The sequence below is a fragment of the Cheilinus undulatus genome, linkage group 16 (assembly GCF_018320785.1).
Source record: "Cheilinus undulatus linkage group 16, ASM1832078v1, whole genome shotgun sequence".
Lineage (NCBI taxonomy): Eukaryota > Metazoa > Chordata > Actinopteri > Labriformes > Labridae > Cheilinus > Cheilinus undulatus.
In genome coordinates, this window is record NC_054880.1 from 10,836,036 (window position 1) to 10,852,691 (window position 16,656).

General features: G+C 41.4%; 1 protein-coding gene across 2 annotated transcripts in view; it reads left to right on the forward strand.

Moving 5' to 3' along the window:
• Nucleotides 1-16,656, forward strand: part of pvrl2l (PVR cell adhesion molecule related 2 like) — a 579,022-nt gene that overhangs the window by 347,913 nt on the left and 214,453 nt on the right. Inside the window, exon 7 of one of the 2 annotated variants that reach the window (XM_041809980.1) lies at nt 591-11,112. The exons of the other annotated variant lie outside the window; for it this stretch is intronic. Within the exon in view, the coding sequence (XP_041665914.1) occupies nt 591-1,210 (620 nt within the window). The 3' untranslated portion in view covers nt 1,211-11,112. Of the gene's footprint in view, nt 1-590; nt 11,113-16,656 lie in introns of those variants that run through there. 2 annotated transcript variants of the gene reach the window in all.

A 16,656-nucleotide genomic window follows, 5' to 3' on the forward strand; every position in this document is an offset into this window, starting at 1 on the left:
CTGTCTGTCCTGTCTCTGTCCGTGTCTGTCTTTGTGGCTCTGCCGGGCCGATCCTCTAACCCGTGGCAAAGACAGCACAAGGCACAACTCAAGCTGCTTTTTGCTGCGTCTTCTGCTAACCCATCTCTCATTGTTGTTTCAATCTCCGACTGAAACAAGAGTGGAAAGGCAAACTTGGCTCACACCAACATGAAGTGTAGAACAAAGGATCGTTACAGTAGTAAAGGCTTGTCTCCAGCTGGCAGAGGGGGGCGGGGCGACAGAAAATCAAGTGCCAGCAGCTGGACTGACTTTTATATAGAGAGAAATGTCTGCAAAATGCAGCGCAACGAGCTTCTGGGAAAAAGTGAATGAGTCCCATTCAGCCTGATCCCAGCAGTGACTGACTGCACTCTCACCAAGGGATTACACTGAGGAGAACATTACTACACACTTGTAAGAGGATTGTAGCACACGTAGAAGACGACACTCTCACTACAGCACACTTACACCAGAAGAACTGTGAATACCTCCTCCAAGACTTCCTTTTTTCTTCTCCTCCACCCATTTTTTTCCATCCCTTCTTCCAACCCCTCCATCCCTCTCTGCAGAAGCCTTGGAGGATCCGTCCAGCGCCGGCGTCGTGGCAGGCGCCATCATCGGATCCCTCCTGGCGCTGCTTTTGGTAGTCGCTCTCGTCGCTGTCCTCCTGACCCGATGTCGCCGGCAGCAGAGGCGCGGCTACCCCAGCAGCGGTGACTCCATCGCGACCGGAAGTGGCGGCAGCAACGGCGGAGACTACGGCAACAAAGCTCGCCTGCTCTTCAGCGGGACATCCAACAACAGCAGCAAGAACGGGACCGGCGCCAACAACAACGGGCCCATTTACACGTACAGAGAGGGCTGCGACGCCACAGGGACTCTTACGGAAAAGGCAAACGACTTCCACCACCACCATCTCCACCATGCTACCATCGGTAACCCCCCTTCTGCTCACGACATCCTCCTCAGCGGCGACATAGACGAGCCCGAGAGGAGAAAGTTCGACCTGGATGACAGCATGGAGGAAGAAGAGGAGCGGTATGACCGCTTTGGAGGCGGGAACATGCTCCCCCCTGCGTATCACGTCCGTAGAGGCCACGGAGAAGAGGAAGTCGATGTGTACCTCGATGACGACATGGAGTCTCAGAGAGACGGATCCGTCATTTCCCGGACTGCCATTTACGTCTGAGGACGCAGGAGAGGGAAGAACGGTGCGGGAGGCAGTGAATGAAGGCATCACTACCATCAACTGAACCCCTCCCGATTCAGGAGACGCCATCACCTCCATCATCTCAAACTATCAGTTTATACTAAAAGAAAATAAATAATAACATGTTGTAAAGCTGATTATAATGGCAGTAGTGAACTGTGGCTGCATATGTGACTGTGTTTACTTGAGACAGATTTCATTCAGTGTCAGCCAAATGTAACAAAACAGAAAAAAAATACTGCAACTGTGATGCGACGCCGCTTACCGCTAGCTTCTTGTTTCTTCAGCTTTGCAAGTGTGTGATTGTGTGGAGTGGCTACATTGTTTGTAACTTATGAAACATAACCTACAAGAGCACAATAACCACTATCCAGATAATCAAGAGTATTCAAAGACCGCCTTCCTGTAAATCAAGACTCTGAAACAGCTTCTGTGGATGTTGCCTCTGTGCTCTTCTGACATGCCTTGGACTCTCAAACTGCTTGAAAACTTGAAAAGATGAACTCTGCGTCTTTTCCTACAATGATGGAGCTCCCGTTTGATGCAGAAACGACTTTTTTTGCGGTGTACAGTGACTCGGGGGTTCCTGCTGCACCTTGTTTCTGAAAAACTGAGGACCATAAACAGTGTGTGCTAATGTGTGGCTGGCTGTGGTGTTAATGATGTGCATCATCTATATATTGGGCGTCGTCTCACTATAGCACAGTTGTTGTTCTCGTTGTTGTTGTAGATGTTGTTGCTGTTGTTGTTGTTACTGTTGTGTAATGGTGTCGATCTCGCTGAGGAATAGACGCACCAGGAGCCTTGGGGGTTTCACACAGCCCCACGTTGGGTTGGTAATGACTCATTTAATGGGTAAAAAAGATGTGATTTTCTTTACTTCGACGCTTTTTTCCTCTTTAAAGCTCTGCTTACTTTCTCTTCTTCTTTTTCTCTCGGTCTCTTTGCTTTTCAGTGCACATGGCACTCGTTCCCACACATAACGTCTCTGCTCTTTATTTACATAATGGGCGGCTTAAATGAGCGCCGAAATGACTGTGTGCAGAGGAAGGGGATAACTCGTATTTATATTTATATTTCTATGTGGGTCGCATTCAACAAGACAAAATATTCACCAGCTTTTGTGGGAGCTCTTGTATTACATGTATTCATTTTCCATGCCCTGCAGAATGTGCTCAGGCTATGTACCGGATTATTTTATGTTCTGTGTTCTGATTGGATGGAAAGACACGGTCTACATGACACATTTCAAAAGAGGTTGTGAAGTAAAAGAAGGATGAACTGAATGCCAAAATCCCAAATCTTTGCTTCTGGTGTACTGCAGAACTTTCTTAGAAGCAGTGAAACATCAGATAACAACATTTAGCTGTTGGAAACATTAAGCATGCAAAACTGCATAAGTAAAGTTGCCATTTTTACATTTCTGAGAATCAGGAGACTTCCCTACTTGCAATCTGTTCAACAGTATGTCCCAACAGCGTGCAAGCATCATGCAGCATGTCCACAGAGCATCCTGAATTGAGCTCCCCTTGTACACAGCATGAAAACTCACAGGGTGATTGGATAAACCAACACCACATTCATGATGGACCAATCAGAGCAACTGAACCCAACCCAAAATTTTGCTTGGTGTGCACTTTTAATTTCTTCCACAAATCAGAGCTAAGCAGAGCCTGATAAGTTAAACCCCCCCCAAAACCATGTCTACATATGAGGGCAACAGATTTGTACTACAGTGTAACACAATAAAACTAACTCTATGCATGAAAGATCAAACATTATTATTTTATTTCTGATAAGTAGTCTTCATAAATATTGGTTTCTTTTTATGACGTAACCCTTGGAACCCCAAGTTATTTTTCGCTCCAACTGTGTTTAAAAAGGCCTTTCGCATCACAACCCTTTTGAGCAAAATCAAGTTATAGACATTTATTTTTTCAGGACCACCTGGACTTCATTCAGGAACACTCTCAGCCAGGCTCTGAGGGTGCAACAAGCTTTATACTATAAAGGAGGTGGCTGGGGTGGAGGAGGTTAAGCTTTGCCAGCAGCAGTAGTGTGATGCATCAGTATTAATGCAACCAGGGATTAATGAAAAGTATGTCAAATTTAAATACACTGCTGTGTTGAGGGAAAGAGCTGTGATTGGCTTTGACAGCTAGGAGGCGATAATTAGGATCAGCTGGCCATCAGCTGATGCTGCGTGAAATAACGCTAAATAATGCCTGAAATAACGCTAAGCTTTATTATCAGGATATGCATTCTGCAAGGCTGTAAGGTGAATTATCAAAAGTTATATGGCCTGAAAGACCAAGTTAAAGAAAGAAACTGAAGGAAATTTAAGAGTAGAATTGTATAGAAGTCTCACCCAGATCAACAGCGGCTAAGCCTTTTCACATCTGATTCCAGTTCAAACAGGCCTCGTATATCAGAAGAGAAAAATAAATGCGTAAATCCCATTGTAGGAGCATAAATGTCAACTTTTCAATATTTGGGAAAATGAGGACTATTTTTCTTTCCTTTCCAAACATACAGATAACTATCTTGTATCTTGTTGATCCTTTGGCTGGCCCTGATTGGTCATTACTGCCAAGAAAACAATAGAAGAAGAAACTGAAGAATCATGATTGGCCAACAAGCTGACAGGAAGTGTTTGCCTTTTACTTCCAGAGCAAAATTGAGGACTGATAGCAAAGCTGTGAAGTTTTCCATTGCCAAAGATGACATAAAAAGACAAATTATCATGGATTCAGCAGTTTGTCATATCAGAGCTCTGAACAAACATCGCTCTTTGCCCCTGAAATAAAAATGTTCTGGAAGGGATACAAACACCAGGAGCCATCTGTAGATTGGCAAAAAAAGAACTTCAGATCACAATTTACTCCATAGAGATCTGTCTTATGCTGCCTGGGATATTGTTAACAACACTGCCATTGGGATTGTCAGTGATCCAGGGACTTCAAAACAAACTTTACAACAACAATAAATCTTTTGAATGCTCAGCATCTGCCAGGCATGAATGGAATTTCTACTCTAATATGAGAATTATTTCCCCAAATATTTAAAAACTTTTCAATGAAAGTTTCAGTAAAATTCAACCAAGTTCTTGTAAATAATTCCTGATAAAATTCCCAAATAGTTTCCAAGCAAGATCGCCAATATTTTCACAAAAATTTGATACAATGTCCACTTAAATTCTCACAAAAAACTCTACATTTAACTATGTTTTTAACATGTTTCTACTGTTATTAGAAGTCATTTGATGCTATACTATAAGGGACCAAAAGGTAAACAGAAATGGGCGCTGAAGTTTAATCATTGCACCGGGCCATTTCATACTACATCATTCACTGGCTGTAAGGATGCTGTAATGGGAAGAGGATTTTGTCATTGATGCTTCCTCGTGTTGCATGCTGATGGGACTTACTGTGACAACAGATACTTTTTGCAAGAAGTTTGCAGCAACCTAATAAGCAGCTGATTAAAAAGATTATGAAAGTAAAACCAGAGTAAATTAAATCTCAAATTCCCCAGTCTTCTTTTTTTTCATGCAATGTAAAAGTTGCAAGTCTAACTACTGGTGAGCTGGAGACTAGATTAATTGCAGCCTCTTTCAGAGTAAATGTTTTTGCAGAATACTTGCAAACACATTGAGAATGAAGATGCATGTTTTACACCATGTTGCTGGAACATAACTGCCTTATTAAAGCTCCTGTGAAGAGTTCATAGCTGGGTATGACTGGACAGTAAATCAACATTGATGCTTCTTTACGAGCCACAAAAGCAAACAGCACTATCAGCAGAAAGATGAAACATGTCTATAAAACCATATGTGGGAAACTAGTGTAGCAACAGGTGTCAGATGAGGAATTATCAGGACAATACTACTTACACATGTACAGTAAAATCCAGATTATAAGACGCACCAGTATATACCATAGGTTGCAGTCTATGTATTCATAGCCTTCATGTGCCATCACACTCATTAAATAATCCCTGGCAAGTTAGAACAGCTTCTTACTGCTGTACACAGCAGGTTTGGACGTCTCAGTACCCAGCAATATTTAAATTTTTGATTTGTTGAACGGAAGGAAGTCATTGTTCAACCAGATGCTCTAACCAATAAGAAGAGAAGACAAGGTTATATTTCTACACACAGAAGGATCTAATTTCCTGGTGCTGTAGCTCAGCGTAGTGGCCAATGGTAGCTGCCACTATTCTAAGCTCTTTTTGCCCTCCAGGCTTCTGTGCCAGTCATGTGGCTGAAAGATATGAGTACAGTCAAAGGTGAAAAGTACCGACTGAACACCTAGGAGTCACACTGCCTACATCCACCTCTATGTTTGACTTTGATTGTGGAGTTTTACCATGGAACCAGAGCTCAAGAAGGTTTATTCACTTAAAAGTATATAAACAACTGCAGGAAATGAATCTATTATTGCCTATTAGGAGGAAAAGCTGGTACAAAGAGGTACCACAAGCCAAGTTAACCTATTAGCACTCCCTGTCCTTTCACAATTAGTAATTTCTTGCCCGTCACTCACCACACAGCATGGTTGTTTACCCAAACATATCGTAAATTCTTAAATCTGTCAGAAGGATTCTACTCTACTGTAGATACACTTGTATGAAAACATTAAATTAAGGTCTGGCTGGAACTGTTATGATTTTAGTGATATAATTGGGGTCCTGGTGCTATAAAAGGTTCCAAATTGACATAAACATGCATTTATCCGAAACTGGAGCACCAAAGTCACTTTCTGCAATTTTAAAGGTACAAAGGACCAACGTTTTTGACTCATCAGGGTCAAATGAAGAAGACACAGTGCGCATTGAAATTTAAGTCCTTTGCTCCTTATGAAATTGCATAGAGTGACTTGTGTGCCCCTTTTTGGATTTGTCTGTGAGAAGGAGTCCACTGAGTCATATTTAAAAAGTCTAGTCCTTTCTTAAACACACCAGTCCACCTTTGGAGAGAGAATCTGCAGAACGTACATTTCTGATGGACATTTTTCTCCTTTGATTCAACTTCATTCATAAACAAAGTCTGACAGTTAAATCATGAAAAACTACACTGAAAAATGTTACAAAACAAGCAACATTTTATAAATAAAATAGAGGAAAATGTTAGAGGGTTAATCTAGGATTAAACTATGTTTAAACCTGTTTTTGAAGTAGTTACACCACTCGCTTTAGCTTTTTAGCTTCTTTAGTAACATTTATGACATTGGCTACGTAACTAATGTTACTACATAAGCCAAGGTAGCTAAGTTAGCTTTAGCAATGTGAGCTTTAGCAATTGTAGCTAAAGCTAATGTAGCTACAAAGATAACATATCTAGGTAGCAGACACAGCTTAACTTAGCTACATAGCTATGTAGCTCTTTTAGCTATAGCTAAGTTAGTTTTAGCAACGTGAGCTCAAGCCAGCAGCTAAAGCTAACTTAGCTACATAAAAGACATAGCTTCTGTAGCTGCTTTGTGGGCCTTGATTTAGCTGCATTAGCTATGTAGTTTATGCAGCATACGGAGCTACGTAAACTACGCTTGCTGCGTTGGAATGTTCTTATTCCTGCATGCAGACCGTTAGCTTAGCTTTATTCAGTGTTTTGTCGGTAGTTTTGCAGGTCAGGGTTTTAACTCTTAGCTTTTTGTTGCCTCACCGTTACCTTAACCCTAACCCTAAACAGACGTTTAATCTGACTTTATTTTGTAAGTTTTAGCGTGTATTTCCTTTCTGAGATGTCTCAGATGAACGAGTGGCCCGCAGAGATAAATGCTATTTATCTGCAGTATTAGGTGATGTAAATGTGTCATTTTGAAGGGATGGAGGATTTATTTGCCTGGTGCTGTAGCTCAGCACAGTGGTCAATGGTAGCTGCCAATGTTTAAAGCTATTTTTTACCCTCCAGGTCTCCATACCTGTCATGTGACTGAAAGATATGAAAACAGAAAAAGGTGACAAGCGCAGATCAACAGTCACACTGCCCACATCCACTTCAATGAAACCAGCACTCAGTATGGTTAATACACTAAAGTATATGCACAACTACAGGAAATTAATGGATTGTTACCTATGAAGGTGGAAAGCTGTTGCAGGTTGCATGCAGTGTGTGATGATGTCAGCCGTATTTACAATCACCAGGCTTTAAAATTGCATCTTATTTTCTGGATTTTACTGTACATAACATGATTAGTAAAGAGATTAGAGGCACTACCTCATCCACATGGGGCGCCAAAATTGACACATGGAAAAAGTTCCTCACAGGAGCTTTGAGTTTATTTTGAGATACTTTAATTACCTTCACCCTTGGTTTTGAGGTTAAACAGGGGAGGAATCCTCCTTTGAGATGCAGATTAGAGCTGGTTAAAGAAAGCAAAAAAATTTGCATCGTGTTTCAGTACTACCTTGGCCCAGGCTTTGCTGACAGGGTTGTCTTGTCACATCAAAACCACTTATTGTACACATGCAGTATTTAAATGATTCAGTTTTTGTGACTGGAGTCATTTTGCAGTAAAAGGAATGTTAGAAAAGTCAAAAATATAACATGATAATATATATTTACAGGTTCTTTAGGGCAGGATGCACTTAAATACGCTCTAATTGTATATGTAAGAACAGATCTGAAAAGGGAATCTAACGATTGTGAAAACTTCTATATATTTCGAGTGGGTAGATGCTACGATTTACAAAAAAAAGACTCATACTCTCTCTGAAAGTCTTGATCCATCACATTTGAAATGTCTCATTACATAGTAAAAGTAAATTGTGTCTGTAATCAAGGTTTTATGACTCATTATTGATTATAAATTCTTTTTTGGGGTCTAGGATCTGAACACAGACTCGTCCATTATTGAAAGCTCAGATATTACAAATTCAAACACTGAGTTGAACGATGTTTTTGGTTGTTGTGTTAAGGAAGTCTGTTTCAGCTCTGCTCCCCTTGAGAGCGGCTCCCTCATTGTTGATTGTTGTTGAACATAAAACGCTGTGCAATCTGTTATCTTGTACATGAGACAGTTCTATCTGCTGTGTTACCAATCATTTTGGTGGAGACACTTCATAGCATCTTGCCACACGTTTGGACGGACCGCCAGTTACTATCAAAGTAACCGAGGAGCAGCCATATTGTAACTTCTGTCGCCACACGTGACACATGTAGTCAGGCTTGTTTAATGTATCACTGCAGTACATTTTGGATTCAAGTATTGGTGTGTGTTTTCAGCTCTAAAGGGTGCATGCATGCTCCAAGATTGAGACTTATAAACCCTGGAGAACTGAAAGAAAATCGAAGTCCAATTCAAAAAAAGTTGGGATGTTGTGAATAAAAACAAGGCATTGATTTGGAAATCATTTTCAGCCTATATTTAAATAAATAAAGCAGAAAGGCAAGACATCTAATGTTCAAATGGTTAAACTATATTCCTTTTTTTTTTTTAAATATACACACATTGTGGACTTGATGCCTGCAACGCATTCCAAGAAAGTTGGGACAGAAGCATATTTACCAGTGTCTAACATCACATTTTCTTCGAACAAAATTCCTCAACTGTCTTCGGACTGAAGACAGTTGAAATATTGACAGTGGACTTCTCCCCCATCCTTGTTTAATGTGCAATTCTGTGCAGAGCTTTTATGTTTGGGGCAAATATTGGAGTACTGGCACAACCTTGGGAGTGCTCCGGATGTCTTTGCATGTTACCAGTGGGAAAAAAATCTGATGGAAAAATAAGGGGTTTTCATGCAATAAGCACGGCCTAGGGTACCATCCTAGTGGATAGCAGGGTTGCCCATGGTTGCATTATGAATGTCCAAAGGGCCCGAAAACCACTGGGGGTCACTAGGTGTACCACAAGATGTGACAAAGCCCGACAAAAGAAATGCTGTTGAGCTTGACCTTGGCGATGACCTCTCTCTCCAGGCTCTTGACTGTACATGTTCAGTTGCCAAACTATGTGGGGTTTCAGTTGCCGGTCTTGTACCTGCACTCTTACCGTGAAGCCACGCTGTTGTAACCCATGCAGAATGTGGCTAGGCATTGTCTTGCTAAAATAAGCAGGGACATCTCTAAAAAAAAGATGTCATCTGGATGGAGGCAGACAGGATTTGTTGCTTCAAAACCTGTATGTACCTCTCAGTAGTAACCCTCTGAGCCCTAAGCTATTTTATCCATTTGACTCGCCTGGACTTTTTTTTTTGTAAAAACTTGTACAACATCAACCCTGTGGTGCAGAGTCAAACTCTAAACGTCCTTTTTTCAGGACAAACTGGGATTTAAAACTCTGTGTGATGCAGGAAAGTCACTTGAATTAAAAGAAAAAGTTATGGGACTATAAAGACAAAATAAAATCAAACAGAAAATTTAACTCAAAGATTTTTAGGTATAACGCACAGTTCACAACAACTATTAAGACTTTCTTCTGCACAAACTTGTTCCCATATGTCTTGGGGATGAAAAAGTGAAAAATAATCATTTTGTAACTAAAGGTTTTCAAAATATTCACATATCTCCAAAAAAGTCATTGTGCTTGTTTTATCGGCTCTATTTGGGCCATTTCTCAAAGCAGTTCCTGTCTGCAGATGGCCCGACAGGCTCTCTTTCTCTCCCTCTCTCCACTGTAACATATTCATCTCCTGCATTATCTACCTAGTTAGAAATTAGCAAAACATGACATGACTACAGAACAGCCCATGTGGCAACCATTGTAGAAAAACAATATGGTGGCTTATGCTAAGCTTGTGGCAGAAAAAAATAGATTAAAAATGGCTAAAAAGACGTTCAATGTCAGAGTTACTCATTTGGATTTTATTGTTAAAGACCCAAGAGAGTCACTGAAATTCCAGGCTTGCTAGAAAAGCCTGCATAAGGGCTATGAAGGCATGGATAGCATCATTAGAATGGCACAATGGCAGGCTGCAAGATGAATAAAAGTGACTTTTGATTAATGGTTTATTTTTTTTTACTTTAAATAATCTCTTTCTCTTCTTGTCCTATATAACATTGGTCTCAGAGGGTTAATGGTCCTTTAACAGATGTGTAAGTTACCCATACCCTGGGCACTAATACACCTCACATGATCACAGATGCTGGCTTTGAGCTTTGTATTGATAACAATCTGGATGGTCCTTCTGCCTACACCTCATGCCATTGGTTTCTGTAACTAATCTGGTCTTTACGGAGTGCTCCCGTACACTCAATCATAGTACTATCACCTGTTACTAATAACCCCACTTACCTGTTGACTGTTCCAGGTGTTTATGAGTATTCCACAACAAGTTTTACAAGTCTTTTATTGCCCCTTGTCCCGACTTTTTTGGAATGCCCTGCAGGAGTGAAATTCAGAATGTGTTTGTACTGAAAACTGTATTTGTGCTGTATTTCGTTGAATATAGGTTCAAAAGGATTTATATTTCACTGTATTCTGTTTTATTTTACACAGCGTCCCAACATTTTTGGAATAAAGGCTTGTACATCTGTTTGATTTGATTTTAATTTTAAGGTGTTAAACATGGTAACCCTACAGTTTGAAACTTCTGACAATGATGTTTTATGTTTTAAACACTTTAATTCAACCCCAAACGTGGACTACCATTATAATCTTACTGTTTTAAAAGCTCATGACAGCACCCTAACAAAAATGGAGGCACTGTTTCATCCTCCTCCAGCCGAGCTCCCCTTTATTTGGCCATTGTACGCCTCAGCACTTCTTTTCTCCAGGGGTTTCTGCAGCACCGTAATACAGAAAGACTCGACTATGATCCCAGCTTTGGTGCCTAATTAGTCGGCAAGTCTTGTAGCAAGCATGTACCCTCAGTGAAGAAACTCATCATGAGTCATAACTTTTGTTTTTGCACAACCCATTTTCAATAAAAAAAAAACCTTTCTGAGACAATTCTCTGTGGAAAAGCTGGTAATTAATTAAGCTGAGCCGTCTGATGGGTCTATAAATACCAGACTCCCTCACCTCTTCCTCTCCTCAGCACTTTTCACAGCACCTGCTCTGGGATATTTAGCCTCCTCAACAGATCTGCTGCGGGACATGGAGCTGGTTTTGCTTACTGAAGGAGAAGTACATTCTCTTCCCAGCAACAACAGCCTCTCGCTGGTTCAAACACATGCACTCACACCTGGAAGCTACATATTATGTAACTTTCTCTGTTCACTGTGCTGCACAAAATATAGGCCAGGTTTCTGCTTTGCTGTAAAATCTGTTTACGGTATCTGAATAATTACATCTCTAGCCTAACTCTACCCCTCATTTATAAGGGCCCCCTTATCCCTCATAACAGAGTCACAAGTTTTTCCCTTAAAACACAGGAGAGCCCTGATCTGTCTTTGAAGATTTCTCAAGTGTGTGTTTGTAAAATCTCAGTTTAAAGGGCCATGCACCTCCACCACCTCACCATTCGCCTCCATTCCAACAAAATTGGGACACCTGCCCATCAATGAGCGTGCAAAATGTACGCATAGGTCTAAAAAGTAGGGGCAAAGGGTGCATTCATAGCTTTTAAGTGATGCCGTTGTTCATGCAGGGCTGAGAACAACAAACCCAGAGAGAGTTTGACTTCACGATCAATTTTAATTCCAGCAATGGAATGTCAGAAATTGCACTTAGAATATATTGGATAGCACTGGAAGGGGGAGGGACAAAGTCCAGGTCAGACTTTACAAATCTGGCCAGATTTTGGTCCAGTTGCTCCACTAAAGCTCATCATCAAACATCAAACCCAAATACAAGCGTCTGCAATGACACCCACACTTGTATTGTCACATTATCAGTGACACATCCATAATGTCCCACAATTCCACCCATTTATCTACATCCAGAGTGATATAAGCACAAAGCTGTACTCAGAAAACCAGACACAGAGAAAGGTGACAAGGTGAGACGGAGTTCATTTGCATTTACAGAGGCACACCCCAAAACAGATTGTTTAGATCTGGATTGGTGCTTCAATCAAGTTTTTTTTTTTCTTTTAAAAATATTTTTGAGAATTTGGCCTTCATTCAGATAGGATAGCTGGAGATTGACAGGAAATATGGGGAGAGAGAGAAGGGGGAAGACACGCACGAAACAACGACTAGCCTCAGTTTATGGGTGCCTACTCTAGCCACGAAGCTAAGCGCCCTCTAAATCCTACTTTGACTAAACCAGGGCACAGATTTTTTTAAAAGGTGGAAAATGGGTTTAATATCTTTCCCTATAAGCAAATAGAAAGAGCTGATTTAGCTTTTAAACTTGGTGGTTTCATGTCATCTTGAGACTTGTGCACGTGGACTGTACTGTGCAAAACTTTTTAGCATGTTTGGACCGAAAATTTAAGGTTGAAGTCAGGCATGTAATGGCTTATGGCACCATCAGGCAGAAAGAAGGATCAACATAACCCTGGTAGTGCTCTGGATGTCCTTGCATATGACAGGGGCATGAAAATAATGTGTTGGAAAAAATAACAAAGTCCACATGTTTAGGGCAGAGTAAGGGGTGGATTTGGTAAGCAAGCACGGCCTAAGGTATTGTCTGAGCCCCTAGTAGTACTGTGGATGTCCCAAGCACCTGAAAACCACCAGCCGTCTCCAGATGCATCACCAGAGGTGAAACGGCCTGGACAGAAGAAATGCCATCAAGCTTGACCTTGGCTGTTGAGTGACACACTTGTGCCAACATTTGTCAAGCTTAACAATGCCCACATGCCTAAAGCATAAAGACATGACTGTAGATATTGCAGTAGAGCATGGTATTCTTAAGTGGACTGACATTTTTATGCCAGTTGCAAACAGGAACATGCATTCTGGTGCCTTCATTCTCACACAGCCACATCTTCTAACAACTGCAGCAGAGGAATGAGCAATGAGACTTGAAAATATAAAAATCCTACAGAATATTAAAGGTATTGAAATTAACTAAGAAAAGATCAACAGTAATGGGAACTTTGGACTTGTAAGATATTTCTTGGTTTGAGCTAAATTTGTGAGATTGGAGCTAATAAGAGCTAACCGAGAACATCTGAAAACTTAAAAAAGGCTGTTCCTCTATGTCGAGGGGACTTCAGAACAAAGTTGAACTGCAACCTTGAAACAAATTTAATGAACCAAATTAAATTAAGTGCGACAAGACTGTTTATCTTTGATCAGAATAAATAAGATTTAATCACCCTTAAATGAGATATGACTTTCTTTAATTGGCTGTTTTGTCGAGAGCCGAGCAGACGGTCCCAGCAGCGTGTCCGATGAGTTTAAAATGAGGTCGTGCTTCTTACAAACGTCTCTGCCTGATCCTTTACCCCTCTGCCCCGCCTCACATGGAAGACTGCTCTAGCGGAGGTTGCGAGTCGTGAACGCGGCGCCTGTAAAGCCCTTGTCCTCGCTGCTGCGAGTGTGGCGCCCATGTTAAGCAGAGGACGCCGTAACAGGTCACTCGGCTCTGTCAGAGGGAAAGAGAGTGGAACGGAGGGGAGGGGAGGCTGGAAGAAAGAGCTCCATCAGGGGAATACCAAACAGGCCGGGAGAGAACGAGAGAGGGGGAGACTTTTCTTCTTAGATCAGAGCAATCGGGAGTTAAAAAAGACGAGAGCCAGAACAGAAAGTGAAACCTCTCCCCTGCTGAGAGGATGAGAAGACTCCACCAGTTTTTTTTTTTCTTCTGTGAACCACCTGAGACCGAGAACGTTTGAAACACTGTCAATTATTCACCAGCAAGCCTGGAGTTGAAGATTTGTTACTCGTAGAGCCCAATTGGTCGACTGCGGTGTTCAGAAAGTGAATAAAAGATTGGCAGGATGGGATTTACAGCTCCGACTAAGAATGCCGGAGGTGGGAAAGGAAGCCTCAGAGGAGTATTTTTCCGTGCTTCGCCACTTCTTTGCTTGGCTATTGGCTGCTTTCTACATACGACAACTTCCAAGTCCTTTCAACCGGCCAATTAGTGAAATAAAGACGACCCTGTTTAGCCTTTCTCTGTGCCGTCTATCAGCGACAGATCTCTTTAATTGTAAAGAAATGTTCGGCAGCACTCAGGGGACCCCGGCGCAGGGGCAGAATTGTATATATCCTCGTTTTTTCGTATTCCCTCTCTATTTGCTTCAGCTTTAGCACCCGGTACAAGCTGTTCCCTCCATGTTTAATTCAGCAGGAGGCATGAAAGTGTTCCGCATTATCTCCCGGCTTCGCTCAGACGGAGAAGGAAGACAGGGTGATAGAAAGACAGAAGCGACAGAGGAGGAGGTGGAGGGGAGGGCAGCATAAAGAGAGGAGGAACAGAGAGGAGGAAGAAGAGGCCTATTAGTTATCGAGCTTGCCTTTTGTTGTTAATCCAGTTAAAGCTGAGCCTCTGCCAGGCCAGCTGAGACTCGGGCACATGTGGATGAAGTTTCCTCCTCCCAGCGCTGGTTAGAAGAGGTCTCATTGTACTCGGAAACCAATTTACTCAACACTTCTGTGGCCTGTTTTCTGCTTCTCAGTGTACCTTCTCTTCCTCGGCACTGTTCTGTGCCAAACTTAGGGCTGTGATTCGCCATGGGTTTTAGTCTTGGTCTGGGTTATTTCAGGTCTGGGTGTGCATCCTTGAATAACTTGCCATTTGTTTGGGAAGGGTTTTAGTCATTAAGGCCTGAAGATGGAGGAATACTAACAGCTTAAGATTGATTTCCTTCAGTATCTTTTCTTTCATTTTACTGTTTAAGCTCTGTCCTTCTCCAGTAATGGCTCAATCCATCAAATTTTTTCAATGGAGCACCTGTTTATCAAGCAGCCTGAACAAAAAGAGACACAATGTGGACAAAGTAATGCACAAGGATAAAAGCCTAATAAAAGAAGCAGGACTCCAATCCATAGCATTTAAAAGCACTTAGTCTATTTTCAGGGAAGCCTCCAGCTTTATACAAGCTGAACAGAGCTATTCAACCCACTATCAAGGTTCAGTCTCATTTCTAACTTTTATACCTGACCAGAGGCTTCACAGGTTCCTCACAGATGATGTCATGTAGCATTGGAGAACTTCCCTTCAGGGGCAATTAATGATTTCTACATAAAGAAACGCTAACAAAAAGGTCATGTTTTGAGCAGTTCACAACTATGCTGAGCATTCATAGTGCGAAAATTTAAAAAATCCTTATTCTTAAGCTACGTTTGTGTCCTGAAAGTGGTGAAATATTCAGGCAAAATATAAAAGTAAAAAAGAAAGCTAATGTAGCTAAGGCTAAAGCAAATATTGGCTATGTAAGCTACATAGATAGCATTACTACATAGCTAATGGCAGCTAAATCTAAAGTTGACTAAGCTACATTAGGTCCATGAACTACATGGGTAACATGGCCACATAACTACTGATGCTAAAGCTAAAATGGTGTAAGTAACCACTTTGGCTTATATAGTAACTGTAGCTACGTAGCCAGTGAAGCTTTGTTAGCTTTAGCTAGAGCTAAATAGGGGAAAGTGAGGCACTGTTCACAGAAAAGACTTAAGGAGGTTGATAGGGTGTGTGTAGATGATGTTAGCAAAATGTAAGTAGCCACTTTGGCTTACGCAGCAACGTTAACTACATAGCCAGTTAAGCTGAATTCGCTTTAGCTTAAGCTAATAAAGCTTAAAAAAAACAAAAAAAAAAAAACAAACAAAAGGCACCATTCACATAACTAGCTCGAACAGGTCTACAGGTTCTTGATGGTATCAAGCAGCATCAGAGAACATCCCTTAAGGGGCAAGAAGTCATTTCTACATAGAGTAACGCTTACAAAAGGCCATGTTTTGAGCTGTTTATGACAATACCAATGCAGCAATAGAAACATTCTTGATTCTCAATCTACTTTTGTGTCCCAAAAATAGTGAAATATTCAGGAAAAAATAGTAAGTAACAAGAATGGCCATCTGAGGAGGCAGACCCATGCCTAAGCAGCACCACCGAGGAACTCACGCTCCCATTGATTATTATGGTGTTCAAAATTCAAAGTCCGAGAACAACCGAACGGGTGCATGGATCATCACCAAAATCTAATCGATTCTTCCCTGTCACTATCCCAATATTCCCTGAAAGTTTGGTGAAGATCCAACTTTCCGTTCTCGAGTTATCTTGTACGCATACAGACAAAGAAACAAACAAAAATACGGAGCCCTTCACATAACCTCCTGCCGATTTCATTGGTGCGGGAATAGAAAAATAAAATAAAACCTCATCATGGAACGACAACAGGCAGGAATGAAAAAAGACTCTGTCTTAGGCCTGGCTGAGCACCGTGTAACCCATGTATGGTCCTTTTCCACAAAGTGATGCAGTCTGGTTTAGTGCAGTTATGCCATGGTTTATATCACATTATGTAAAACTTTTCTGATGGTCATTTCAGCGTAGAAGTCCATTTACTTTCTTCCATTCATTCCTTACGGCTAAACACCCCATCCTGATTCCCAGGAATCAGGGAGGGGTATCATGTGA